The sequence below is a fragment of the Mauremys mutica genome, chromosome 2 (genome assembly GCF_020497125.1).
Source record: "Mauremys mutica isolate MM-2020 ecotype Southern chromosome 2, ASM2049712v1, whole genome shotgun sequence".
Taxonomy (NCBI): Eukaryota; Metazoa; Chordata; order Testudines; family Geoemydidae; genus Mauremys; species Mauremys mutica.
This window is the reverse complement of record NC_059073.1, coordinates 238661217-238688605: the sequence shown is the minus strand read 5'-3', so window position 1 is coordinate 238688605 and position 27389 is coordinate 238661217. Positions and strand designations below refer to the sequence as shown.

The window sequence follows — 27389 nt, the reverse complement described above, 5'->3', positions numbered from 1 at the left end:
GCACTTTTGAAGAAAAAATATTTTTATCATTGACTCCATGAAGAAACATAATGTGCTGATTTTGATTGTGGAAAAGTGTGTCAAAAGGATGTGAATGTGCTGCTACGAAGTCTCACGTGAGACTGGAGAGGCCGGGAGAATTTGGAGGTGAAAAAAGAGCTTGTCATTTAGTCCATGGATTGTTCCCTAAATTTTATTTTCCATTGCTGTGTCCAGTCTAGTTTTAAATTATGCACCAAATAGGACTTCCACCATTTCCCTTGGGAGACTAATCCACAGTCCTCTAGATCTAATTTTTAGGGATATGTTTCTGATTATTCAGCAAAATTTGCCTCTGCTTAACTTAGTATAAATTATGCCCAGTCTGGTTGGACCACCCTAGACACCTCTTTTTCCTCAGAACTTGCTCTCTTCAAATATATGTAGGGCCTTACCATATTCATGGTCCATTTTGATCAATTTCGTGGTCATAGGATTTAAAAAATCATAAATTTCATAATTTCAGATATTTAAATCTGAAATTTCATGGTGGTGTAACTGTAGGGGTCCCAACTCAATACTGAAGGCAGCAGCACAGAAGTTAGTGTGGCATGGTATGGTATTGCCATCTTTACTTTTGCACTGCTGCTGCTGGCCAGGTGCTGCCTTCAGAGTTGGGTGCCTGGCCATCAGCCGCTGCTCTCCAGCCTCCCAGCTCTGAAGACTGCACACAAGTAAGGGTGGCAATACTTCGACCCTAATACAATAACCTTGCAACACCCTCCATGAGCCTCTTTTGGGCTTGGACTCTAATTTGAGAGATGCTGGTCTCCCCCGTGAAATCTGTATAGTATAGGATAAAAGTACACAAAAGATCAGATTTCACGGGGGAGACCAGATTTCATGGTCTGTGACATGTTTTTCATGGCTGTGAATTTGGTAGGGCACTAAATATATGTAATTGTTGCTTTTGTGCCCTGATGAAGAGAAAAGTTTAGTGTTTTGCAATGTGTGTGTGGTGATGGTGGTGGTGGTGGTGGTAGGAAGTGGGGTTGTTATGTAATACTGAGTGCTAGAAAGTCACCTCCAGGAAAAAATAAGTTCCTAAATGAAATTTATCAAAAAGAACAGTCATCCAAATCCTGGAAGTATATACTTTGAAAAATGACTCCATGAAAATATCATGGGGGTTACATGTGTATTGTCCCTCAGTAAGTTTCATATCTATTTACTTACATACAGACCATATTTGATGGGTGTAGATCCTCAGCCTGAGTTATGACAGTTTGCACCAGCTGAGGATTTGACCCATGTGGTTTCTAGTTGTCAACACTGCAAATAAAACCTAGGCTTTTTAAGTTGAATTGTTTTCTTTCTGCTTCTACAGTAATAAAGACATCATTATCAGAACTTGCTGCTGATTATGCATAAACCAGAATAGACTGAGTGCAGTACTAACAGGAGTAGAAAGTAGTAAATGCTTATTTATGTCACTGTAGTAAGCAAATATAACTAAATACACACAGGGAGAAGATCTGTTGAGTAAGCAAGTGTCATTTTTACAGTTTTTTTAACTGACTAATGGAGCTAGAAGAATATCCTTGAAGTTTAACAATGCGGTACCAGACAGGTAAAGGCTGGGTAAGTATTTAAAGGGCCAAACTCCAGTTACAATAGGTAAAGAAGCCATAAAAATAAAAAAGAGGCAGCAAATGAATCTGAGTCTGGCAGAATGAAACTCTATGGAGACCAATCCTAAATTCAAGAAAAAAAGTACTTTTCGCTAACTTTAAATGTATGACTTTTATATTTTCCTTTCTAGAAGAATAAATTGACACTATGGTAAGTAATAGTGGCACTAGCAAAACTCATCTGTGGCTTCCAGGTGTGAATACACTGTTTTCTTTAATACTGAGATATTCAAAGTGGATTGAGTACTATAGAAAACACATCTATGTTTGTTTTCTAACTCTTATTGGCTTGTAAAAAGAGAGAGAGAGAGACTTCTTTTTTCTGTTATGTGAAATACTGTATCTTGCTAACTATAAGTTAATACTTAACCAGAGCATTTGTGATAAACCACACATGCATTTGTTTTTCATCTTTAGTGTACTTTAATAAACAAATCAGTGTCACATTCCTGCATGACGCAATTTCAGCCCATTATTAATCATACTAAATGTTATTTTGGACCTTTACTTCCCCCCCCCAAATATTGTCAGTGGAATATTGTAGGCCTCTGCTGTTTTCTTTCAGCGAATTCGAGGTCGAAAAGCCAGTCTGGAGGAAATACAGCTGGTTCACTCTGAACATCATTCACTGCTATATGGCACCAGCCCCCTGAACAGACAGAAGCTGGACCCCAGGAAACTCCTAGGTCTGTACAGGCCTCTATTCTACTGAGAACAGCACATTCCAGCACTGTCATTAGTCATAGCTGGTGTCAGTTTAAAATACTTGGCAAGCAGTGTGACAAAAATTCACTTTTTCCAAATGCATTGCTAAGTGAAATGAGAATGTTACAGTGGAAGCCAATATACATTAGTAAAATGCACTGGCTGGAAAACAACAATAGAAGTTTCTCCACATTTGCTTTTACATCATTTTAATATTAACCCTTTAAGTCATTTCCGCTAGAAGTCAGTAACTATGGAAATTTGGAATGCAGTAGATCTTCTATTTCTTTATGTCCTTCATCTAAAAATAAGAGTTAAAAATACACTTGCTTGTCAAAACTGTTCTTCTGCTGTTCTCATTCATTTTATTTATTTTAATCTTTATTTCAGCCGGGTTGAATATAGATACCATTCATCAGATTTTGCTGATAACTGAACTTTGTGTAATTGTGCATATGCAGTGTAGAATATCTTTGAGTAACATAAAACCATATTTAAAGTATTAAATGGTTTTTAATGGATATGTAAAAATAAAAACAAGCCATCAGCACTGATATGTCCCAAGAATTATATTCGGATGCATGGTCAGTGTTGAGCATATACTTTAATTTTAGGAACAGTAGGGTTAGATTCTAAACTCATATAAGTAGTGCACAAGGCAATGTATCTTGACAAACCTATAATAGTGAATGTTGCACATTAGAGTTCTTAGCTACTTTTATTTCACACAGTATAAGTCATGGAGCTTTATATTTATAACATACCCTTCCCACCAGAAGCTTTTTTTTTTCCAGAGATTCATTAGTAACTATGTCTACAACTACACTAAAATAGAACAGTTATTTTGCTATAGAAATGGTGATGCTAATAATTTCTTCAGGAACATTGATAAACTGCTTCTGCAGTGAGGCGCTAGAATAGATAAAGAAAAACACAATGATCTTTTGTGAGCGTTTATATTTTTATTAGGCCAGGTCCGTGGGATGGCAAAAATAAAAAACGACAACAATTTGATACAACTGGTCAGGAACTCGAATTTGTAACAATGGAAATTTTGAACATTTAGGAAAAAATTGGTCCGAATTGGAATGAAATTCAAAATTTTGAAATTTCACACAAAACAAAAATTCCCAAAAAAATCACTTCTAGACCATTGAAGATTTGAAATATTTCACTGAGACTTTGTCATTTTGATCAATTTTGTTTTGACTTTTGTACTGTATTAATTGTAATATGTTATATACACACAATTTTTTAACATTATATATAATTAGGCTTGCCAGAATTTGATTTTTTTTTTATAATTTTGATGGATAATTGTGTTTATTTTTAAGCTTCTTTATTTTTATTGATTTAAATTTTCAGAGTTGTGGGAAATTATGGGGAAAGTCACACGATGGGTGAGTCAGACAACATGTTGGAGATTCAAAATGTTAAAGCTTTATAACTATTAAAACATGAATTGTCACCATCACATGTCAACATATACAAAGTAAATATCCTTAAATCAAATTCTAATAAGTTCTCAAGCATCATTTTTCTTACTTTACCTACCTGTAAATAATTATTATTGATGGAAATATTTTTTCATCTATTTGTGTGTATACAGTGAAACCAATGTTTATTAAAATTCACTGATAAAAATGTATGCCTTCCAAGCCTTAATGTAATGTAATATAATTAATTAATATATAAATGTCAAAGCAAAATACATTGAGATTATAAAGTCTATGTGAAATATTTCCCATTGAAAACTTCATGAAATTGATAAGTTCCCGCAACGCATTTCAATGTAAACAAAACTGCATTTTTTGGACAGAAAACTGTTCTGTTGAGATATTTTTGACTAGCTCTACAATTTGGCCTCATGCTAACTCAAAGGAAAGGTAATGGTTGACAAAATCAACCAGTCTTTTGTTCCCCACCCTCACTGACCATGCACACAGTCATGCATGGTAGACCTTTTCAGTGGAACACCGCAGCTGGTAGGTCTGGTGGAAACAACAGATTTATATTGCATTAAACTATTTTATATTCAGAAATATCCAAACCTTTCTTTGTAACTTAAAAATAAAAAAAGAAACCGCTTAGGGCGCTAGTGTTAAAAGTCACTTACAGGAGATGGGGTAAATTTAGCATGAGAAATGTAGTATTTGCTAATTAAGTGTGTGTTTTACAAATTACATATTAAAGCCCTGATTCGGGAAAACATCTATCTTCAAAAAGGGTGCTTAGCCACATACTTATGTCCTGATAAATCAATGGGATTTAAGCACATGGTTATAGTTAAGCAGGTGCTTAAGTGCTTTCCTGAAGAGGGATGGATTTATACACGTGGTTACATTTTTCCTGAATCAGGGCCTAGGAGTTCAGTTATTACAAATGATCATTTTACAAATTATGTAACCTTTTAGAAATTATGTAACTTTGCACGATGAAAAAGTTAAGCTTTTGATTACTCACGTTTCACTACAGTGTGTTAAACAACAAGACATGTTGCATTACATCTTGATGTGATGCAAATTAATACAGGAGATGATGTGTCATATTATATTATGGTCTAATATGACACTATTTGAAACTTCTTTGAATGAGCACAAATGCATAACAATCAGTCATTTCCATGTAGATCCTGCAAGTTCAGTGTGAATTTTTTTTTCTCCCGCCATCATTATGAAAATGTTTCTGAAAAAGTAAGTTTCCAATTACCACAAATTTGTAAATGTGAAAAATTTGCTGTCAGTTTATATGCTTCATTTAAAGTCGAACAAAAAGATATATTTAGACAGCATATGCAAGTATGTTACAATTTTTGTGCATTCCTATGTGATCACTCAGCAGTACCCTCTTCAATCTGAGGGTTGATATTGGAAAACAGTTAAGGTCCCCAAACCTCCCTTGCGTACTACAAGCTTTCATACAGTATTACTAGACTGTCCATCTTTCCACAAAGTAATGTTTTGCTGCTGTCTATTTTTTTGCTCACCAAAGCCTCAATCCTGCGTTGTGAATCACTCACACAGACTGCAGCATCCATGTGGATTACTGTCCTGACACTTAACTTTGCATCATAATCCTCTTCTCAAAACAGTTTCCTTTGTATGAGAGTTCACCAGAGAATCCTTTCCTTTGTGATTCTCCTATTTTAATATTCCTTTATTTGTGCTCATATTGTATCCATGACTAATAGAGCAGACCACTCCAACACCATATCCCTCAGATCTTCGCCTGATGGTCATTTTCTTCAAGGGTTTGGCTCTCAATCTTACAAGACATGTCCTGATGCAAGACTGAAGAACTTACTATGAAGTTTTCATTCTCCTTCCACCTTATCTGATATATTCAAATCCTTTTTTTTCCTTTGATACATTATGTGAAAAATCAAGCAGTAGGCATTTGCCAAGTATTTTTGAATAATTTCCAAATATCATTGTCTCATTTTGAAAATTTTTACTGCTGGTTTTGGGGTTTTTTTGTTTTTGTCTTTTTGTTTTGTCAACAAAGCTGGAGGCTCTTTCATTGCTGTGAGGATCATTAGGTGACCGTCCTACTCCCTCTTAGCAAAACCTTTTCATACTGTGCTTTCAAAGAGATCTTGATGTTTTTCCTGTTCTGTTATCACTTTGCTATCTGCTTCTCTGACAATTGTGCAATAGGGAATGAGTGTTTCTGGTAAATTTCTTGATGTGTTGAAAAGTCTTTGTACATATTTTCCCCTGTGTCGATACTTCAGTGTTGAATACTGTCTGTTGATGGATTTCTACATCTTGCTTCACCATCTGCTCTCTTTTTGTGACAATTCCTATATGCATCTAGCATTAAGATATCTGGGAATTCATCTTTCCTCTCTCACGTTCCATCAGTTAGCCACTGGATTTATTGAAAAAAATTCTAGTTATACAATGTTTTCAAAATGTCATCCTTTATTTTACATGAAACTTTAGTCACCCCCTCCTAATACTTTGACAGCACCTCAAACCTGTTATTTTTAATTATGTATTTTTTTAGCACCCTTTCCCAGACTTCTCCATCATCTCATCAGAAAAATGTGAAAAAGTGCCCTCCACGTCAGCCACTGGATCTGCATTACAAGTGACCTGATGACCCCCTTCCATATCCCCTTTCTGGCATGCCCCAGAGCATCTACCTACCCTGGTATATCTGGGGTAATCATCCCTCTATGGCATATTGTGAGAAAATATTCTGTACAGCTACTGCACGTGCAGTCCCCTTGCATAGCCACATGGGAGCTCTTAAATTGGTGCAGATGGCTTTGTTTAGTCCCTCTGTACCTGTATTATTTTCACCCTATGTTAATTGATCAATATGCCCTGTTCTGCTGATTAGAAATAGCTGCAAATTCAGTGTGTCTTGGATTTTACTATCAGACTAAGGCACTTTCTTCCAACTTTCCAATCTGGTCTCTCAGTGCTGAAAGACTATAGTTTAGAATCTTCATTATACACTTCATTTATACTAGTTAAACACAAGCACCTCTAGCCTTTGCCTCTTGCTCAGCAATGGACTGCTACTTTCTAGGCTGCTTGAATTGATCCACCATCTAGCATTTCCTCTGTGTTGAAGTTACAAAACTAGTTCAGTGGTACATTGGGGGAAATCTATGTTCTCTTCCACAATTGCCCTGCAAAGATTTTCCTAGAGCCAAATTACATACTCCAACAATGAATGGGTCAGATCTTAAGATTCCTACCTAATTTTAACCTCTGAGTTCAGAGGTAGTAAAAACTGAATATAGGACTGACTTAAAACTAAGTAACAACTTCAGGATATATTGAGTCATCATATTGTAGTATATTGTGTAAATTAAGGGAAGTAATAAATTAGACTGTGTAATCTGTATGTTCTTTATCTAAATTCCATTTGGTATAGTAATGCTATCAATTCATATAGTACTGCTGAAGTATACAGTTATCTATGTTAATTATAAGCTATTAAAATACTCATATAATTACACATTAAATGAGCTCATACTGTAATTGTCTGGACCATTAAGAGTACCAGCATTCATATTGACTTTCAGTGAGGTTTCATGCCTAACCCCCATTTTTTGGAAATCCCAGCCTAACCAGTTTAACAGCTTTATTAGTGTTTCGAAATTTAACCCCAAAATCCAAAGACTGATTTTAATCTTTTTAGTACTAATCACAGTGTTATTCTAAAGTTATAGTATTTTTGTTTAACTGCTGTTGGTGAAGAAGACAGCTTTCCAGCTCCACAGATTTCTCCTGCAGGAAGACCTGAAAAAAATGCTCTGAGAAGCTTGAAAGCTTGTCTCTTTCACCAAGAGAAGTTGGTCCAATAAAAGATATTACCTCACTCACTTTGTCTCGTAACCTGAGGCCAACATAGCTACAGCAACACTGCAAACAGTATTTTAGCTGACTAATTATTGAGAGAGATTAATACATTAGGATTGAATTAATGAAGATTATTTTTCCAGTTTTATGCTTATTGTTGTCTTTTCTCTTTAACATATAGGCAGCGTGTCTCAAAAAATCTTTTCCTTGTTGCCTTGTGGGGGACTTGGGGTAAGTAGAGGCTGTTCCAATGTAATCTGTACAACATAAATAGATTTTTAAAGTAATTTGTCATCTTCAGACTCATGTTCAGCAGGTCCTACACTTGTGGAGCTAATATACAATGACAGAAAATAAAAATGAAGCTTTTGTCTTAGTGCCATACTGATTTTTTCTAGACACTGTGCATTGCAATATATTCATAATCTTAGAGTGCAGTATTATGGGGCAATATTTTTGTCCTGAATAGGAGGTATGTTACTTGTCTGTCCTTGTACATATTTTCTTTTGTGCGTGGGTTTTTGAGAAAAGTAATGTGATAATTAGAGGGGCTGTATTGTAGTAAAATGTTCTTGGGTATAGCGAAAGCCTGATAAAGAGTACTGAATAGTTAATACAGCACTATGTTCCACAGAAAGGAAAAAAATAAAGTACACACAAATAGCACTTTGCATAATGGGCATTGTTTACTAGATGTCAGGGCATAATTTTTGTTAATAAAATATTAAATAGAATTTTTGACCAAGCTTTTTAATACCAAATTATGGAAACTATTTATTCTGCTACATTTTGAGCTAGTGGGTCCAGATTTCTAGGAGAAACTGTTCCAATATTAGGAAAAGAATCAAAATTAAAAAAAAAATTCCTCACAGAAGAGAGCTCTATCAACTTTTGTTAACATTCTCCTGCTATTTACTATTGAAGGTCGTAACAGTTAGAAACGATTTTCCATCTACAATTTTTTTCACTGTTGGTTCCTTTAGCAACCCTATGTTCTGTGGTCTAAATGGAACTGTAAACAATCACTGTCAGTAAAATTAAGGTGCAATGCTGAGATTATTGGCCATTGATATGCTGGCTGAGTGTAGCACATTTGTTCTAGCTCCCTTTCACTGTTTTTGTCTTCAGGAGTGAAACCACAGTCTCTAGAGTGCAATTGGAGCTAGAGGCCAACTTCCATTGAAATACTACAAATTTGCTTTTTCTCTACTGAAGCTTGCCAACACATTTTATATGCTTTTGTCCCCCACATAGGATAATTTCCATACCACTAGAATCTTTGCTGTGGGTTTTTCTTATTATGAGATATTATCATGAAGCATGAACTTGACAAAAAACATATCCAGGCTACGGGCTTTAACAAAAAATCAATTTCACTTTATAATTGTTATTATTATTTGGTAATTTCTAAAGATTTCACTAATGGGAATTAAGGAACAGACTCTCAGAGCATGTAAATCATTGTGGCTATATTAGCTGAGGATCAGGTCCAGTATTTTAAGCCTAGTGACTAATGGTAATGACATTCTATATATATATTCAGGTTGTGTGTGTGTGTGTGTATACACACACACACACACACATATATATATATATATATATATATATATATGGCCAAATCAGGTCCTATTGAGGCAAAACTGTCATTATAATTATTGGGGATTTTGTTTGAGAAAGGACTGAGCAAGAAATGAGGAACAACTTCAGGAGATGTTGTCTGCATTTATGAGCAAAAAGTAGTTAATAAGAGGTACCTGATACCTAGGATTGCTCAAGAGCATGGGAAACTAATAAAGGTTGCCATGTGCTCACAATGTTTTGGAAAACATTTTGTTTGTTTGGTAAAATTTTGAAAACTCTTACTTCTGAGAAATAGGTCATCAAGATATTGACCGATGTGTGCAATGAGAAAAATCAGCGAAGAGAGAGAGAGAGAGAGAGGGGGGCTTTGCAGTGCTTCTAGAAATGAGAGGCGTGTTTGCTGTTCTGCACTAAGTTTACCGCTAACACAGGTCAGGAAATACTCAGCCAACCTTTGTTCTTTCAGATGTTTAGAGGAACCTGCACTTTGTCAAACTCATTTGACTCATTTCTGACTAAGAAGCATATAAACAGAAATATATGTTGTTGTATTACACTCTATTTAGTGTACCGCTAGTTAGTTTGCCTCTTTTTATTTTATTTTCGTGTTTGGTTAGGGACTCTTTTTAGAGAGGGAGGAAGGAGTTTATGACCTTTTCCAAAGTAAATGGTCAGTTTAGGAGACCTTTTTTTGGCTGAATTTAGTTGTCTCTTAGTTAAAATGAGCTCTTTCTATTATAAGGGTGGAAGTAGTGAAGGGTCACTGTTTTTTTATAGCTTTTGGGATAAGGGGGATAGTATTGCATAAAGCAGTAAAACCAGCATACTTCTTGTCTGAATGTTTTATGTGATGGGATGGATGAGTTTGCTTGTAGTTTTCTCATTTGCTGGTGAGCAGATCTTTGTTTTCTTTTGTTTACTTGTGTGAAAATGAAATTCAAGTCTGTATCCTGTAGTAGAGAATATAGTGGGAAAGAATATATGAAAGACTCCCCTTCTTTAAAAAGTTCTGCGTCTGTGTGGAGTTCTCTGTTCTGTGTTTGGGGCATTGATAAATAATCAGAAATGACTTGCAAATGGAAATATCTAGTTCCAGATTGTCAGCTGGCGTCAATTGGAATAGCTCCATTGAAGTCCATTGACACCAGCTGAGATTCTAGCTCAGAGAAAGTTTGCTCATTCTAAGTATATTATACACAGTGTTGTTATTCAAAGAAGGTATCTTTTTTCCTTTCTTTCTGTTATTATTATTATTAGTACTAGTATGCACAGGGTGCTTAGCAGTTTTTATGTGATTTTCTTTTCCATGCTAATATAATAATATGGATAACCTCTTTTTAAGCATAGTTCCTTGCACAGGGGAGAAAATGATAAGATGCAAATTTTGTTGACCTCCCCTTGTAGTATTTTTGGAATTTAAGCCCTGATCTTGCAAAGAATTGTGCACATGCTGCAGGTGCATCATTTTTGTAGGATTGGGGCCTTAGTGGCCAGCTCTATTACGTTAAATATTGTTTTTGTGCAGGTTTAATTATTAATTCTATGATCGGGTTATTATAGTTAGTGAATTATAGAAAATTATCAAGTTGTCTTGATACTTATCAAGTTTATAAACTCTTCTTGCATTAAAATATAGGGAATATATGATGATTTGGTGTGATATAAAGTTTTTGTCAATGTGAGTTTGAGATGGCCATCAAAAACTGTAAGGTCGTCCTAGGGGAAAGCATTGCAACTCAACATAGAATGCTGGTTCTTGACTATGGATACATATAGTACATTAGAAGAAAACAGTCCAAAGCAGTACAGAAAACCAAGTGGTGTAAGCTTAACAAAGTTAGCAGGAAGTATTGGAGAAGATCTCTTTAGAAGGCTTAAAAGAAAATGTGAATTCATCAATGGTAGATTCATGTTGCAAGCAAAATTCAAGAATGAGAACAGAAGCAAGAGCCTTTGTCCCCAGTGAGATTTGGTGGCAGAATGAGAAAGTTCGAGAGGCTGAGAAGGAAAAGAAAAAGTGTTTTTAACTTTGGCAAGCAATGCTCCAACAGCAGGATTTTCAGAAGTAAAAAAAAGGAGAGGCGGCAAAGAAAGAGATAGCAGCTGCTAAGGCTAAAGCCATGGAAGGTTTAAATGCCCATTTTGACATGAAGGAAGGTGAGAAATAAATATATTGATTGGCAAATACCTGTGATAAGTGAACTAAAGACAGTAGTGAGATCAAAGTAATTAAAGATGAAAGTGGATATAATTAATCAATGAGAAACAGATTAAGGAACAGTGGAGAAATTACTTTGAAAAGCTAATGAATGGAAAGAAACTAGTAGAACTATGCCCAATGATAAAACAAAACCAAGGTCTGATGGCACCAGACCTAAAAGAAAAAGTTATAAAAGCATTGAGACACATGAAAAATAAGAAAAATCTCAGCCCTGGTGGCATACAGCAGAGTATGGAAGTGCCTGGAGCAACTGACATGAACATATTGACATAACTGTTTAATTGTATCATGAGGACTGAGACGATGCCTGATGCCTGGAGAAAGAGCACATTAGTACCAGTATTAAAGAGAAAAGGAGATGTACAAGACTGTGGTAACCACATTGGCATTAAACTCATGAGCCACACAATGAAGATCTGGAAGAAAGTTATTGATAAGAGACCACAAACAGAAGTAAAGGTCAGTAACAATTAATTTGGATTCATGCCAGGCAAGTCAACAATGGTTGCTATCTTTGCATTGAGATTGCTTGTGGAAACATATAGAGAAAAGAGGAAATCCCTGTATGTAGTATTTATCAGTCTCGAGAAGGCTTATGACCACATTCAGAGAGAAGTCATCTGATGGCTTATGAGACTGGAACAGATACCGGAAGACTGTAAGGATGTCTAAATTTATGGCAGCATGTAGAGTACAAACACTGAATGCCCCACTAGCATGGTATAAATAGCTTGGCATGCTTAGGTGAGGCAAGGAGAATAAAGTGCCCTACACAACTGAATGCCTAGAGTATGTACCATACATAGGCTCTCTGCACACTTAAGCAATGTCTTTTGTGTCTGCACAGCTAATTTTACCAGTGTAATATCCCACTGCCTCCTGTCTGCTGGAACCTTCCCCCCCCCCCCCGCCCCACAGTGAAAGGCTCTGGCAGTGGGGAAAGGCACTGGTCAGGGGAGGAAGCAGAGAAAGGCTCCCCACTGCCAGAATCTTTCCCCACTGCTTCCCAAACTGTCTCCCCCTGCCAGAGTAGTTCATTATGATTTGCAGCTGACATGTGACACACCACAGTGGCAAGTGTTGATGCAGCCTGCCTTTTACTATGGCATGTTACTACACGTGTAGTGCCTGTACACTACATGCTGCCATAAATGTAGACATAGCCTATACCAGACTCATCCAGGACATGCACTAGGGTGCTGTTACCACAGTTAGAAAGCCATATGGAGAAACTAAACAGTTTCTAGTAAGAACTGGAGTACATCAGTGCTCAGTACTTAGCCCCTTTTTGTTCACGGTGCACTAGCAGAAAACATCCAGAGAGTGGCACCCTGGCACATGCTCTTTCCAGAGAATGCTGTGCTATGTGGGACAGCAAAAAGGAAGTGGAAGAAAATTTAGCGAGATGAGGGTGTGTACTGAAAGAAATGGCATGAAAATTAGCAGAAATAAAACAGAGTTTGTGGTCTGTAGATTCGATGATACCTTTCAGGAAGACAAAGAATACTATAAGTCTGGGGGGTCAGCTACTACTACAGTACAGCTGTTTAAGTATGTAGGTTTGAAAGTATGGGATAATGACGAACTCAGAGATGAATTTATAAGTAGAATAGGAAAGACATGGACTAAAAGGAGAGAATTGAGGGAGTGATCTGCAATAGGAGAATTATCTCATTAAAAATTAAGATCTACAAGATGGTAATTAGGCCTTCACTTTTGTATGGCTCTGAATGCTGGTCACTGAGGAAGAGGCAGGAGCAGGTCTTGAATATAGTAGAAATGAAGATGTTAAGATGGAGGCTTGGAGTTACAAGGATGGACCATGGAATGAATGGATTAGGGGTGATGTGAAGATGGTAGAAAAGCTGAGAGAATCCAGGTTTAGATGGTTTGGGTGTGTGAAAAGATTGGAAGAATATGTAGGAAACAGGGCATTAAATTTAGAAGTGGAGGGTAAGAGAAGGGATGGAAGACTCAAAACTAGATGGATGGATGTCATACAAAAGGATATGATTAGCTGCAGACTTTCCAGGGAACTGCTTCAAGACAGACTGGAATGGCGAAGAGTGACTCAAACTGCTGATGCATATAGATAGGACTAAAGCAAGAAGTAGTAGTTTGGGATGGCCTGGATTATTTACAAATGGCCCCAAATGAGGGCCAGTACAACCTTCATGACACATTATCCTGTCAAATTCTTATGTGTATTACTACAACACCTAGAGATCCTAACCAAGATCAGGGACCCTTTGTGCTATGTATAGATATAGTAAGAGACAGGCCCTGTCCCCAGGATGATCAGATGTCCCGGTCTTATAGGAACAGTCCCGATTGTTGGGTGTATTTCTTATATAGGCTCAGGGCTGGCTCCAGGCACCAGCATTCCAAGCAGTTGCTTGGGGCGGCAATCTGCAAGGGGTGGCAGTCTGTGTGTTTTTGCCCCCAAGCAGCGCCCCAAATTGCCGCCGCAGATGGCGGGGGCAGTCCATGTGCCTTTAGGGCGGCACACGCGTTTCCGCGGTAGCGGCAATTTGGCGGCAGCTTCTATGTTCAGCAGTCCGCGGCGACACAGCTTCTGTCTTCCAGCTGAAGACAAAAGCTGCTGCCGAATTACCGCCACCGCGGAAACGCGTGTGCCGCCCTAACGGCACACAGACTGCCCCTACCGTCCGTGGTGGCAATTCGGAACGCTGCTTGGGGGGGGCAAAAACAGTAGAGCCGGCCCTGTATAGGCTCCGATTATCCCCCACCCCCTGTCCTGATTTTTCACATTTTTCACCCTACCTGTCCCAAAGATCTTATAATCAAAATAAAAGCCAGTCTAAATACTGGCCATATTTAATAAATCAATAAATAAATAAAGCCCATATTTCCTGTGATTCAGCTTTGTCTTGCATCTTTTGTACAGAAGCAAAATAGGTATAAAATGCTACCTTTTGTAAGCATTTTATATCTACTTTGCCCTCACTTTCCTGAAGTGAAAACGATCAGACAAAGTACAGGTCACTGGTGAATTGGACTCCGTATGTGCCAAATATTTTGCAGAAACAAAATATTTTAAAGCTATTTATAGACTTTTATAAGAAACTGTATTAGAAATAAATCTGTTCCTCTTCCTACAAAATCAGGCTGCCTTATACTGCAAGCTAAACTGTACAGGTCTCACAGGGAGTGAAAAATGATGATGAATTCTAACCTCTTAAAATTTGCCTGAAATAGGTTCTTTCACACAAATATTTCAATTTTTAAGGTTTTATATCTCAGGACCTTCCAGGACTAGCAGTTTGAAACTGTTGAATGGCTGGGAATCTCCGCTTTCCAGTGGTGCTCCTAATTTTTTTCTTCAGAAATGCAAGTTTTTGGACTTTATACTGTTCCAGGACTGAGTATTATCAATTCCATACCTCATGCTGTTGTAATTTTGGGGAGAAATTACACATGTTGGAGAAAGAAAAAGACTATTTTAAGGCCTGTGGTTTTGATAATAAATGATGACTACCTGAAGTTGTTCAGAGGTTTAGGATATTAGGAGTATACCAGGAAAAATGAGTAATGTGCAGGTGAGATGGCCAAAAGAGGATTCTAAATGCAAATTATCTTGTGGCTCTGATAATTATCAAAGAGTTCCACAGTTTTTTACATGGATATCACCATCTGAGATGTGATTGACCATTACATGATGCCACCTGAGCTGTGATTGATTTATTACAACACCTCCCTATGAATTGTGTTATGAAATTGATAATTATGGGAAGCAGAAACTAATTTTAATGTGGGTAAGTTTAATCTTTTTTTTTCCAGTACGTCACTAAAACATAGTGATTGTTTTCCTGCCCATATGACTTGCTGCTGTGTGAAGAAATCTTGAAATCATTTCTCAGCCATATTTTTTGTCCAGTTGATAGGCAAAAAAACCACAAAAGTAAGGAAGAGCAGGCTTTTATGATAATGTCATCATCGGCTCCAAGCTTCAAAAGCTTTTGCGGCTTTTGAGTTGTCATTTATAACTTGGAACTGAATCAACCCATAGTTCCCTTGATACATTTAGAGAAATTGATAACAGACCACTTCTTTTATAGCTCAGAGGAGGCAGCTCTGATCACATCACTATTGGCAGTCAATATTATTTTCTGACATGGCTGTAAAAGTATAAAGAGGCTTATGGCATTTGTTTAGATGAGGAATGGGCTCTCAAGCTGTGCTAGGGTTTATGGGTCCAGATTAGTGACTAGCAAAGGGAATATGATGTTTGCAAACAGGATATGATTTTATTTAAGTTTGGGTTTCATACTTTGATCCCTGGGGACTGCCCTGCAGACAGAAGAGAATTCCACTTTTATCATGAAATAGGGCAGTCATCCAATACCAAGATATGGGGAAAAAAACAACCACCACCACCCTGCGATGTGCAAAGTCAGATCTTTAAATTGGAAGAGGAGGAGCTGTGGAAGAGTCAAAACAATACTCTGCATGAAATCAGACTTGCCCAGCATCAATGTTGAGAAGACTAACAGAACAGTAGTCCATGTACTAAATATTGATGTAGTTTGATCAGTTTAGCCACTCTCTGCAATGCACAATGGGTTTGTGGCTATTCTGTATGTGCACAGTGAATTTCATGTAACTTTGCTTTCATATATACAAACCATAGGTCAAAGTATCCGCTGGTGTAAATGGGTGCAGTTTCATTGATATCAGTGGAGTCCTGCTCATTTACACCAATGGAGAATTTTACCCTCTGACTACCCAGAAGAAGAAAGTATAGAGATGTGTGTGTTTATATAAATACGTTTTTAAAAATGCATGCAGCTTTTTTCCTAAAGTTACTATCTTTTAAAATACTGAATCAAGTGGGTGAATAATTTATTTAGGTATTGTTCTTTTTGTCTCTGGTTTTAATTAATGTTGTGGTCTGATTGGTATTATCTTATCTCTCAGTGATACAGTTTTACTTCTCAATAGCTATTAGTATTTATTTTGGATTGGTAGCTGCACAATTCTGAAAATCCTGGGTCATGTAAGTAGTCCTTACTCACGTGAGTTTGCTTTCTTAGGGCAATGGAATTATTTCTGTTAGTGAGGACTAGTCATATGAATAATTATTTGTAGGACAGGGCTGGACTTGTGCAAATTCAAGCAGTCCACACATAGAGGACTACACTCTTCAGGGCTATCAGGCTAGCATCTTTCTCAAGCGTGAAATTTATATGAAAAAGAAAATAAGAAAACAAAATTGTGTACATGTAAGACCTCATTTGGGTAGAGGCACAAAGCAGGAATCTGTAATTGGGATAATGTTGATATTTTTCATGTCCTGAAGCAGCCATTTGACAAACCTGTGGACATAGACCAAATTTGCTGAGTCTGGGATCTCACAACTGTTTCTCTTCCCCATTGAATGGATGGTGCTGAGACTGTACCTGCAGTGCCTTGCCCACAGCACAATTCACCAGTCTATACAGGTTTAAGGGCAGATACTCTGTTCCATTCTTCTCCCTCTGTAACACTCCTATGCCACCTCCCTTCCCCACACATGGTCCCCAGCACAGAGTCATGCTGGGGGTAGTGAGAGATGTCGTGTGTTGTTTAACTAGCAGATAGTCCCTTTGCTTTGTTGCCAATGGGTAAAAGTTAGAAGAGATTCAATTTGTTCAATCTTGTACAGGCCTCTGACTGGGAACTGGACAGAAAACTGAGGAGGTGTAACCCTTTCCAACACAACTTTTTTGCCTGGTGTAATCTCAGTAAAGCAAATAATCTGTCCCTTTAGATCTATTTTTGCCTCATTTTTAATAATGAAGCTCTTTCTTAATTGCATTCACTATTTCACAGGTATTAAGATAACTCAAATTATAAAACACCAAGCATCATGTGGAACACAAAGAATTATTGTGTAGCTGATAAAGTGTCACAAATTCAATCCCTTGAGGATTTTATTTCATTTTATGGCTTCCACAAAAATATCTAGTAACCCAAAGCTTGCAAAGTATAGAGTAGTATTATGTAAAATAGAGAATCCCTCTTATTTATAAGGATGATATTGAACATTTTACACGTAAGTTAATTATAAATAATTTTATACTACATTACATACGGTTTACAAACATGCATGCACACATACACATGTTCATGGCCCCCAAACAAGCTTACACACACACGCATATGAGATTTTGATAGAAATTCCTTAGCTTTCTGCATTTGTACATTGAAATTCCACTGTGACATGTTTCAGTGATCAAATTTAGACTCCAAAATTGGCACAAGAACTTTTTTGTATTTTTCATGTAATTTTTATCATAGAAAATACCAAGGCTCCATAATAGCTCCATGGTGACTCCTAATAGAAAGAATATCATCTACATCCAAGAAGAGGGCTGAAACATGATGCATCAGAAAAATGAACTCTGTAGTAAGAGGTCAAACTTTTCAAAGAGGAGGCCTGTTTCTACATGTAAGTATCTGCAGTTACTGTGATTGCATGCACAAATGGCTTAATAAACATTTAGTAATCAATTTGCACATGAAATCATAGGAACTGCATAATCAAATACAGGGAAGTAATTGCATATGGATTTTTGCACACCAATACCAAAAACTGAAGAAAACATAGAGTTACATTAATAGAATACTCAGGGCCAGGTCTGCAAGTGCAGTAACTTTTTTTACAAGCATCTGGTGATATGAGCCACATATTTGAGACTTTAATCTGTGCCTAGATGTATTATTTATGATCTTTTTTCTAAAAATCAATTCTAATTCACCCTATCCTTTCCCCAAAATAAATGATCCTAGCATCACCATTATATCCATCCAAACGTGGGTTCAAGAATTTGTGTTTTTGTTAGGTGTTTGTAATATCTTCAGCTGCTGCATGAGACACATAGAACCCTGAACTTGAATCTTTGCAAGAATTTAAGGAGGGTAATTAAGTTCAGATATTTCTTTTAAAGATATCATTATTTTAATACTTTTATTGTACTTATATAGCTATATTTTTGTTAGTGATTTGAAAGCCAGAGAAGATCATTTAAAATTAAAAAAATGAAATGTTTTCCAATTCACTTTTAAAGATCTATTAGTGCTGCTGTTATAAACTTGCTTCTTAAGGTATTTATGGCTCAGAAGTTGAATTCACAATGAAACTTTGAGCCCAATTACCAATATAACAGTGCAAAATAGGGCCCTGGACATTCTTTTTTTTCTTCAGCAGAAATATTTTCTCTACATAAATTTTGGTCTGTAGATCATTCATGAGTAATTAATTATTTGTATTTATTATTCCAAACTTCAGAAGTCTTGATTAGTGGATGCATAGGTAAAATGGCATTTTTTCAGTTCCTTGTTTGCAGTGGCTTAGCTCCAAATATATATACCATACTCTTATGGTATGTCTCCACTGCAATCAGAAGTGTGACTTTGCTAATTTGTTTTGATCTAGCTAGCTTAAATAATAACAGCAGTGAAACCAAGATAGAACAAGTGGTAGCCTGGACTAGGCATTTGAATACAAATCTAGAGTCCTGGGCAGTGCTGCAGTGGCATCACTGTTGTTATTCAAGCTAGTTAGATCAAGGCTAGCTCAGTTACCTCTAGAGGTGCTGTGGTCACACCTCTGACTGCAGTGTAGACATACCATTATATTCACATTTCTTGTCAAATAGTTGCCTTTCTAAATTCAAAATTCACTCTCTGGAAATATTCTCCAATAATACCTGAAGAAGAGCTATGTGTAAGCTCAAAAGCTTGTCTCTCTCACCAACAGAGGTTGGTCCAATAAAAGATTTTGCCTCACCCACCTTCTCTCTCTCATATCCTGGGACTGACAAGGCTATTACAACAATGCAAACATTTTCCAAAATCATCTTAAAATTTGCTGTTTCTGTTAACTTTCCCAGCCAGTAAACTCACTTACTAGAATATTATCAGGGAGCAAACACAAATGGGGAGTGAACACAGCCCAAGTGAATTTATGTTGTTGGTTTGGTTTTTTTTAAGTAACTGAAAATATTTTGAGGTATTTACCCAGCTCAGATTCAAAAGGTTGCATAATGTTTATTATTTCCTTATGAATTACACTGGAAGTACAAGTACATTCCTGAATAGCTGCTATTCTGAGTACTTGTTTATCAGGGAAACTAGTTAGTGAAGCCATTATCAAAGCAAAATCTTAGTAAACTGCTGCAGTTTTATAAGTAATTATAATATTATAAGAAGCCCAGTATGCCAATGTTGGAATATATTCTTTCTAAAGTATCCTACTCGCACACTTCAGATAAGTGAAATTTATGAAGGAAACACCAGGCCAGGCACACATACTTTCTCTCCTTTGTTCACTATTGAGAGACATGGATGACAGGCCATTTATTAAGGATCGTTTCTAGGTTATGATGTACACACCTTAGCTTCTTTAGTCATGGTGAGATGAAACAGAAGCAGAGAAGCAAGACAGAGGATCTTTTGATTCCTAGTGAAATCATGGATATGATGAATGATCACTGTGACCAGTGATTCCATATGGATAGGAGACGTGAACTATTAGCATGGCAGCTGGAGTGTAGCACTGGGCACACTGTTGCAGGCTAGGGCATTAACACTCTTTGGCACTAGCTCATTCCAATGATGACAGGCTCGTTGCTGGCAGTCATATCAAAATGCCACACACAAGTTTTAGAGGCTGTAATACTTCAGGAAAATATTCAGTTACTACGGTACTTACTTGCCAGTAACAAAAACCAGTGAAGGAAACATGTTTGCTCTGGCGCAAGTGGCAGAGTGTGAGACTCTGAAAACTTTTATACCTGCTAAGGCACATAAATTCACTTAGCAATATACAAATGCCTGTGGATCACAAGGTCACATGGGAAAGCTGTGATTTCGAGTGTATTTCTTACAGTTTTCTGTTGGACCATTCCATGAAGGCCAATAACTTAGCTAATTAATATTACATTATTGCATTCCATCTTTATATTTACTATGTCTGACCACAACATACAATCGATGCAATGGGTTCTCCAAAGTGTGTGTTCAGCTACCGATTTCCCCTGAAATGTATGTTGGTACAACTTCCAGCTGAGAATATTTTAGCACAACTCCTACTGCTTCAATGGATGAGAGGGAAGTCCCTTTAAATCACTCCAAAGAGCTATTACTTTTGAACCACAATTACCCTTTTTTGCTTTTGTCCAAGATACTGTGCATATAATACACAGTAACTGCCATTAAAAGGTCATATTTTGCCAACTGTTCCCACTGACCGGCATATGAGATACCACTTTTCCTACTATATTTAGAATAGGGAATATATGCAGTAACTCTGATAGTACTGTTTGGTAACACTTGGCAAATTTTGATTTTTTAATGGCAGTTATTATACAGTGAATCGCACATAGGATGAGAGATTTAGTGTATTATTACGTCTACTTATATTTGGCAATTGGATGGAAGTCACAAGATCCTACTCGGGGAGCTGCATACATTTTAATTCAAAATGTGTATGTGTGTGTGTATGTGTGAGTGAGAGAGAGAGAGATGCATTAGGAGTCAGAGGGTACCAAGAAGATATTCTAGTCCTTTGCATTTGAGATCTAGAGCTTGCCTTCCCTGCAGTTTTAGCTCAAGGTGTAACTCAAATGTTACCCCTAACCAGTGATGAGCTGCCAATTTTTTAACAACGGGTTCCCTCCTCCCTCCAAAATTTTAACAACGGGTTCCCTCCTTCCCCCCCCCTCCGTGGGGGGGGGGTCGTGCCCCATCCAACCCCTCATGTTCCTTAACACACACACTCCGAGACCCCTGACCCATCCCCCCCTTCCCTGTCCCCTGACTGCCCCTTGCCGCCCCACCCAACCCCTCCTCTCATTCTCAATGGCCCCCCAGAACCCCTACCCCATACAACTACCCCTTCTCTCTGTCCCTGAGTGCCCCCACCACCTCATCCAACCCTGCTCTTTCCTGACTGCTCCCCGGGACCCTTGCCCCCATTCAATCCCCCTGTTCCCTGCCCTCTGACTGCCCTGACCCCTATCCCCCCCCCCACAACCCACCCCCTCCCTGCCCCCTTACCACACTGCCTGGGGACCGGGTCCACTCTGCCAGGACCACGACCGGCGCCGCTCGGCCCGACTCCCCGGGCCGGCACCGGGGCCCGGCCGCTCGGCGGCAGCCGCGGGGCCCGACTCCCCGGGTCGGCGCTGGGCTGGAGGGAGCCGCGGTCTGCGACCGGGAGCTGCTGAGCCAGCCGCACCTCCCCTCCCCCTCCGCGCCCCAGCTTACCTGCTGGCTGCCTCCATGCTGCTTGTTCAGGCTTCCCGCGAACATCTGATTCGCGGGAAGCAGGGGAGGGGGAGGAGAAGGGGGCGGAGCAGGAGAGGAGTGGGCGGGAACTTTTGTTAAATTTAGCAGCCCTTAACAAGCGGTTCTAAAATGGCTGCTAAATTTAACAACGGGTTCCCGCGAACCCGTGCGAACCCGCTGCAGCTCACCCCTGCCCCTAACCCAACTCCTGTGCACACACAAATAGCTCCAGTTAAGTGACACTTTAAACTCAAGCTAGCTGGCCTGTCACGGGGTGTGGGTTCAAGCTCAAGTGCTGCGGATGCAGGACCTACTAATTCAGTAGGGTCTCAGCTACTCCGAACTGCTGCTACCATCACTCTGAGTGGCTTGAGTGTTGTTTGTGTAGTGTGACTGCTCTCACTAGAGCGAGGCTAATTTAAGAGCTGTTAATTCAAGTGTAGATAATTCAAGCTAACGCTGTAGTGGAATCAAGCCCCCCGGCCTTAAAATTTGAGTTGGATGCACTCTGATTTTTAAAGGATAATATTCAGTGGCAGTTGTGCCCCTGCAATTCTGACTCTGTTTGATGAATCAGAAGAACCTACAGCGCTTGTATGTGTGGGACCTAAAGAATGGCTCTGATCATTGCCTTTGTCTTGTATTATTTCCCAGTTATTGCTATATGTGAATTTGAGACTGAGCTTAGTTTCAGAGAAGAGGATAAGCTGTAGAACATTCTGCCTGCCTGCCTGCCTGTCTCTCTCTCTGATCGCTGGAAATGACACACTTGTATTGTTATATTATGATTGGAAAATCTGGATCCCAAATGTCCACAGAGTAAAGTTGGTGCCAGGATGTAGAAAGGACCCTTCTTAAGGAGAGAGAGAGTTTGGAATAGAGGTCAGTGGTGGGGGCTGGGGTATGGATGCGGGAGAGAGAAGAGAGAAAAGTTGCAAGAATTTTTTAAACTGTTTTTAGAATTTTTTCATCACTTTCCCCATCTCTCAGATAGGATCCAGGCCACCAAATATGAGCGTATATTTACAGTATTAGGCATATAGTATTTCAGGGTTTTGTTATTAAAATAGCCATTAACATAAACAGCCCCCCCCACTCAGATATATCTTCCCTCACCGCTCCACCTCCCCCCACACACTGCATCTGGCAGTAATTTATAGTGGTAACAGCAATTTTCAGCTACTAACCAATCCAACCTAACACAGAATGTCCCAGTCTTGCTGTTGTAACAAGTACCCTATAAACTGGACCGTTCTGTGTTGCTGTGAGGTTTTTTGTTTGTTTGTTTGCTTGCTTTTGGGATGTTTCGTTTTAGGCCTCAAGATATCAGCTATAAATTGATCATAAGAAATACATTCCTATCAAGTTCCTTTTGGTAGTGTAAGATATAGTATTTCTGCATCCAACACTTGAAACATTAGATGCTTTTAGACAGTACAAATGCTTTTCATTTAAGTCATTCTCTCTTCCTTTTTAATGTCGCCACATCCACTTCAAGAATAAGTAGTTTAATTTCTATCATTTGCAGCTTTACAGAGTATTAGTGCTGCTATACATACCAATGGTTGAGCTATGATAGATGTGCTTGAAAGAGCCTGCAATGTACAGTGTTCATTCAGAAAACTCTGAATGAAATAAATACATATGGGTCTTAAAAACTTTACTCTTGAGATTGGGGTTGTGTTTTCTGGCTCACGGCATTATCACAGATGATTCTTATTCTTTGAAGGGCTGCATAAATGATAACAACATGGATGCCAAAACACTGAGTATAGTTACATTTTAATACTGAAGTTTTGGTGCTTTCAAAATCCCATTAAAACCCCTTTTAGTTTTATGTTATGTATATTTTATTCTATCAAGATACTGAATGCTCTAGGTTAATTTCAAAACATCCAAAGCATATGTTCCTCATGGAAAAAGAACAACAATTTAATAGGGATTAAAGTAAAAGGATCTTGTGCTAGAAACCAATTGAACTTAGTATAAAATGCTAAATTTAATACAGGTTTTAATTTAAATCATTCTGTAGGCATATCTAACAGGGATAAAATTTTCTATTAAATTCTATAGGATGGTCCAAAAAACCTATGGAAAAGGCATCACTTTCTATTAAATTCTATAGGACTTTTCCATAAAGCAATGATTCAGAAACTATGACATCTTTAGCAAAAGTATTATGCACTAAGTATATAGTTTGTCTATGAGGTGGACCTGAGGTAGGCATGAAGTAATGATGGACTTCACAAAGAGTCAAATCCTACTCCACTTATTCATATATGTTGTCCTGTTGTATTCATCTTGTACAAGTAATGCAAACAAAAATTGGTCTTGTATACCTGACTGGACTTTAACACCGGTTGTCTTCACGTTTCACTGGGCAACACCCAGTAAAACATTTAAATTCAACATCATTTGTGTAGTTTTAAATGTTTCAGGGGATTGCATTTGAGACATTTTCTCGGGAGCAGTTTCCTGTATAATAAATAATCATTTATTTGTAGAGTCAAAATAATTGTAAACATTGCCCTTCAATTTAGTCAGAATTGTTTCTCCTCAAATACCTCTTTCAGACTGATACATTCAGAAGATACTTAAATGGTGGTATAAGTTATCTCTCAGTACATTGGTGTGAGTATATGTAGGTGGCATTAATACACGCAGAAGAGTGGGGTTAGAACAGGAAAAATAAACACGAGGTGCACAAAAGAAAAAAGAAGCTTCCCACCCTCCTACATCCTGGCTACTTTTTCTATTACAACTTTCTCCTTCCTCTCCAATTTCTTACAGTAGTAACACACATAAATTTACATTCAGACACTAGGTTGTTGTTGAGTCCTGCCCATTTATGACACCTCTGAATTTGGCCCATGGTGTACAGTCAAGAAGATACAAAGAGCTACCTTCTGCTTTCTTTTACATCCCAGTGTATTGCAATTAAAGAGTGATGTCTAAAAAGCTAACAGACAGAACTTTAACATGTTTGCCTTTTTATACAGTGGTAGTTCAATAGCCTGCTGCTGAATAAACTATTGAGTAAATGGCCTCTAAGAAAATGTCTCAGGCCCAAGCAACTGAGATATTTAAAACTAGTATTTAAAACTAGTAAAAATATGGAAAGAAACAATTCTGCACTGGCAGAGGGATGAACTAGATTATCTAATAGATCTTTTCCATTCCTGACATCGGGAATTAAATTTTATATGCCAATATCTTCTTTAGTTGTTTCTCAGGGAAATCTCCCATGGAGTTCAATAGAGATTTGCAGGAGTGTGGACTCCAGAATTTAATTTTTAAGGGGTAAAATGTAATGCTGTATCTCCCCATATTGATCATTCTTTTTTTGTGTGTGTGTGTTAATTTTCTTGTACCCTTCTTGTAGCACACACAGTTCTGCGGCTGGAAGTGTGCGCCTGCTGCTTTGGGAGATCCAAATGCATGATATGTGCCATTCCCAATTCATCTGTTAAAGTGCTGAATTTCCCATATACTCTCTGCTAGTCATATTTGAAAATACCTTGAGACATGCTGTTTTGTTTTCCAATCTCCCACTAATATCTCAAGTCCCTCTCGTGGGAATAGGGAAATTTCCAGTGGTAAATATTGGGCCTTGTTCCAATTCATTTTCCTCATCCACAGTAGAACACAGAAAATAGTTAACACAATAAATAGTCTGGGCAACAGGGACAGTGTTCAGCTGCTAGCAATCCCTTTCTCATGTTCTAGAGAAGACAACCATTTTAAAGGGCGGATACATTCACAAACTGTGGTTACAATTTTAGACTCAACAAGCAACTCTGGAAATGAATCATAGCCCTTCCAAGGCTGCAGGCTCCCTGCCTGCTTGTACCTTGGCACGTTGAACTGCAGTTGAATCATTTTCATCAACCACTGCTTTGGTTTTTTAACCTTCATTTGCTAGTCCTGCACATGGTAGGAAAATGCTCCCTTTTAGCCCTTCTGTTAATAAGCATTCAAAGTGAATACCGTACGGTGTTTATCCTACTCTATTGTGTTTAACAAATACCTTCTATTTTTTCCCCTTTTAGACTTAAAATAGATTTTAATTACACCTGCTTCATATGAAGCATTAGAGACAAAGGCCGCAGGAGTGTTGTCTAATAGCTAAAGCTTCGGGACTTAGTACTTGTTGGTTTTATTCCGCAATCTACCCATTGACTTACTGTGTATCCTTGGAAAAACTGCTTAATTCATTAAAAATTAATATTACCCATCTGTAAGAGAAGCATAATAAATCATTACTTACTTGTGTTGTGAGGCTTAATTCATGTGTGCACATCCTCCACTTTGACATCCTCAGATGAAAATACAAAATATCTTCATTATACTAAGCTTGACAAGCAAATGCCAGTCTTACTATTCAAAGGGCCTAATTCTCCTCTTACACTGATGAGACTGTGGACTAACCCAGTTGAAGTCAGCTGTGTTACACCAATGTAAATTGGTGAAAGAGAAAGAGGAATCAGGCGCAATACACTGAAAAATGAGATCATTATGATAGCTTGAAATTTAATAGTAATGTAACATCAATGGTGAAGACATTTGACAGGTGTATAGAAGATCAAACTTCTTTCTATTTCCACTGACTAATCAGAGAATTCCTCAGAAATTCCAGAGTCAAGGAACAGTTGCATCTATTTTCAATTACTGTACCTGATTTAGTTTTTGAGAAATTAAGAACAGAAGTTCAGATTAAAAACATGTCTCAGTGTATTTGGAAACTTTAAAAATAGGATCTGCCACCTAAAATCGGCATTTCTAAAGCTTTTTCTTTTCATAATGGACTTGTGTGATATTTTTCCCATTTAAAGGTACTTCCTATACAACATCAAAGAAGGCTGCATATTTGCCAGATTCAAGTATTTCATACTAAAGTGTCTACTTGGTATGAAATCAGACAATGTAAATGCAACCCTTCACTGTTTTCATTCATTAATTTTCATTCTCTTTTGCATTCATTACTTTATGCAATTTACTGGATTATTGAAAACAGAAGTATTGAATAAGTATAACTTTTTAAACATATTTACTGAAGTTCTTAATCTATGCTGTCTCATCTCTGCTGTATTCCCTTATTTTTTTATTAGCTGGCAGGCTCTCATTTAATACTTATGATAGAAAATAATTTGAAGAGTCAGCAATCCTGTTTATCTTTAATTAAATGTTAGTAGCTAAAACATACTGGACCAAATTCATCCCTGATATAACTGCATTAAATTCAGTGGAATTGCACCAGAGATTAATTTTTCACATTGTATTTCTTCTTTATTTTGCTCCTATGTCAAGCATGAATCAAATGAATCGTAAATGTATAGTTGCATTTAGAAATCTAACAAACTATTTGATTAGATTTCTATTTTCCACTAGCCAAATCCTAGCAAAGAAGCATATAGAAAATAGGATTGGGATTGTAAAAATGTAGGATTATCTCGAGGATGCATCTCTTTATCTGATTTATTATTTTAGTTCTTCTGATTTTTAAATGGCTTTACCGAGTGTGCTCAGTAAATCTAAAATATTCCTTCCATTTATTTAAGGAATATGAACTGTAGCTGTCGTCTTGTGTAGAATATGTGCTAC

The 27389-nt window shown here is 37.7% G+C and overlaps 1 protein-coding gene across 1 annotated transcript in view; it reads left to right on the top strand.

Moving 5' to 3' along the window:
• Positions 1-27389, top strand: part of HDAC9 (histone deacetylase 9) — a 659352-nt gene that overhangs the window by 493348 nt on the left and 138615 nt on the right. Inside the window, exons 18-19 of the mRNA XM_045006744.1 lie at positions 2236-2356; positions 7875-7924. Of these exons, the coding sequence (XP_044862679.1) occupies positions 2236-2356; positions 7875-7924 (171 nt within the window). The remainder of the gene's footprint in view (positions 1-2235; positions 2357-7874; positions 7925-27389) is intronic.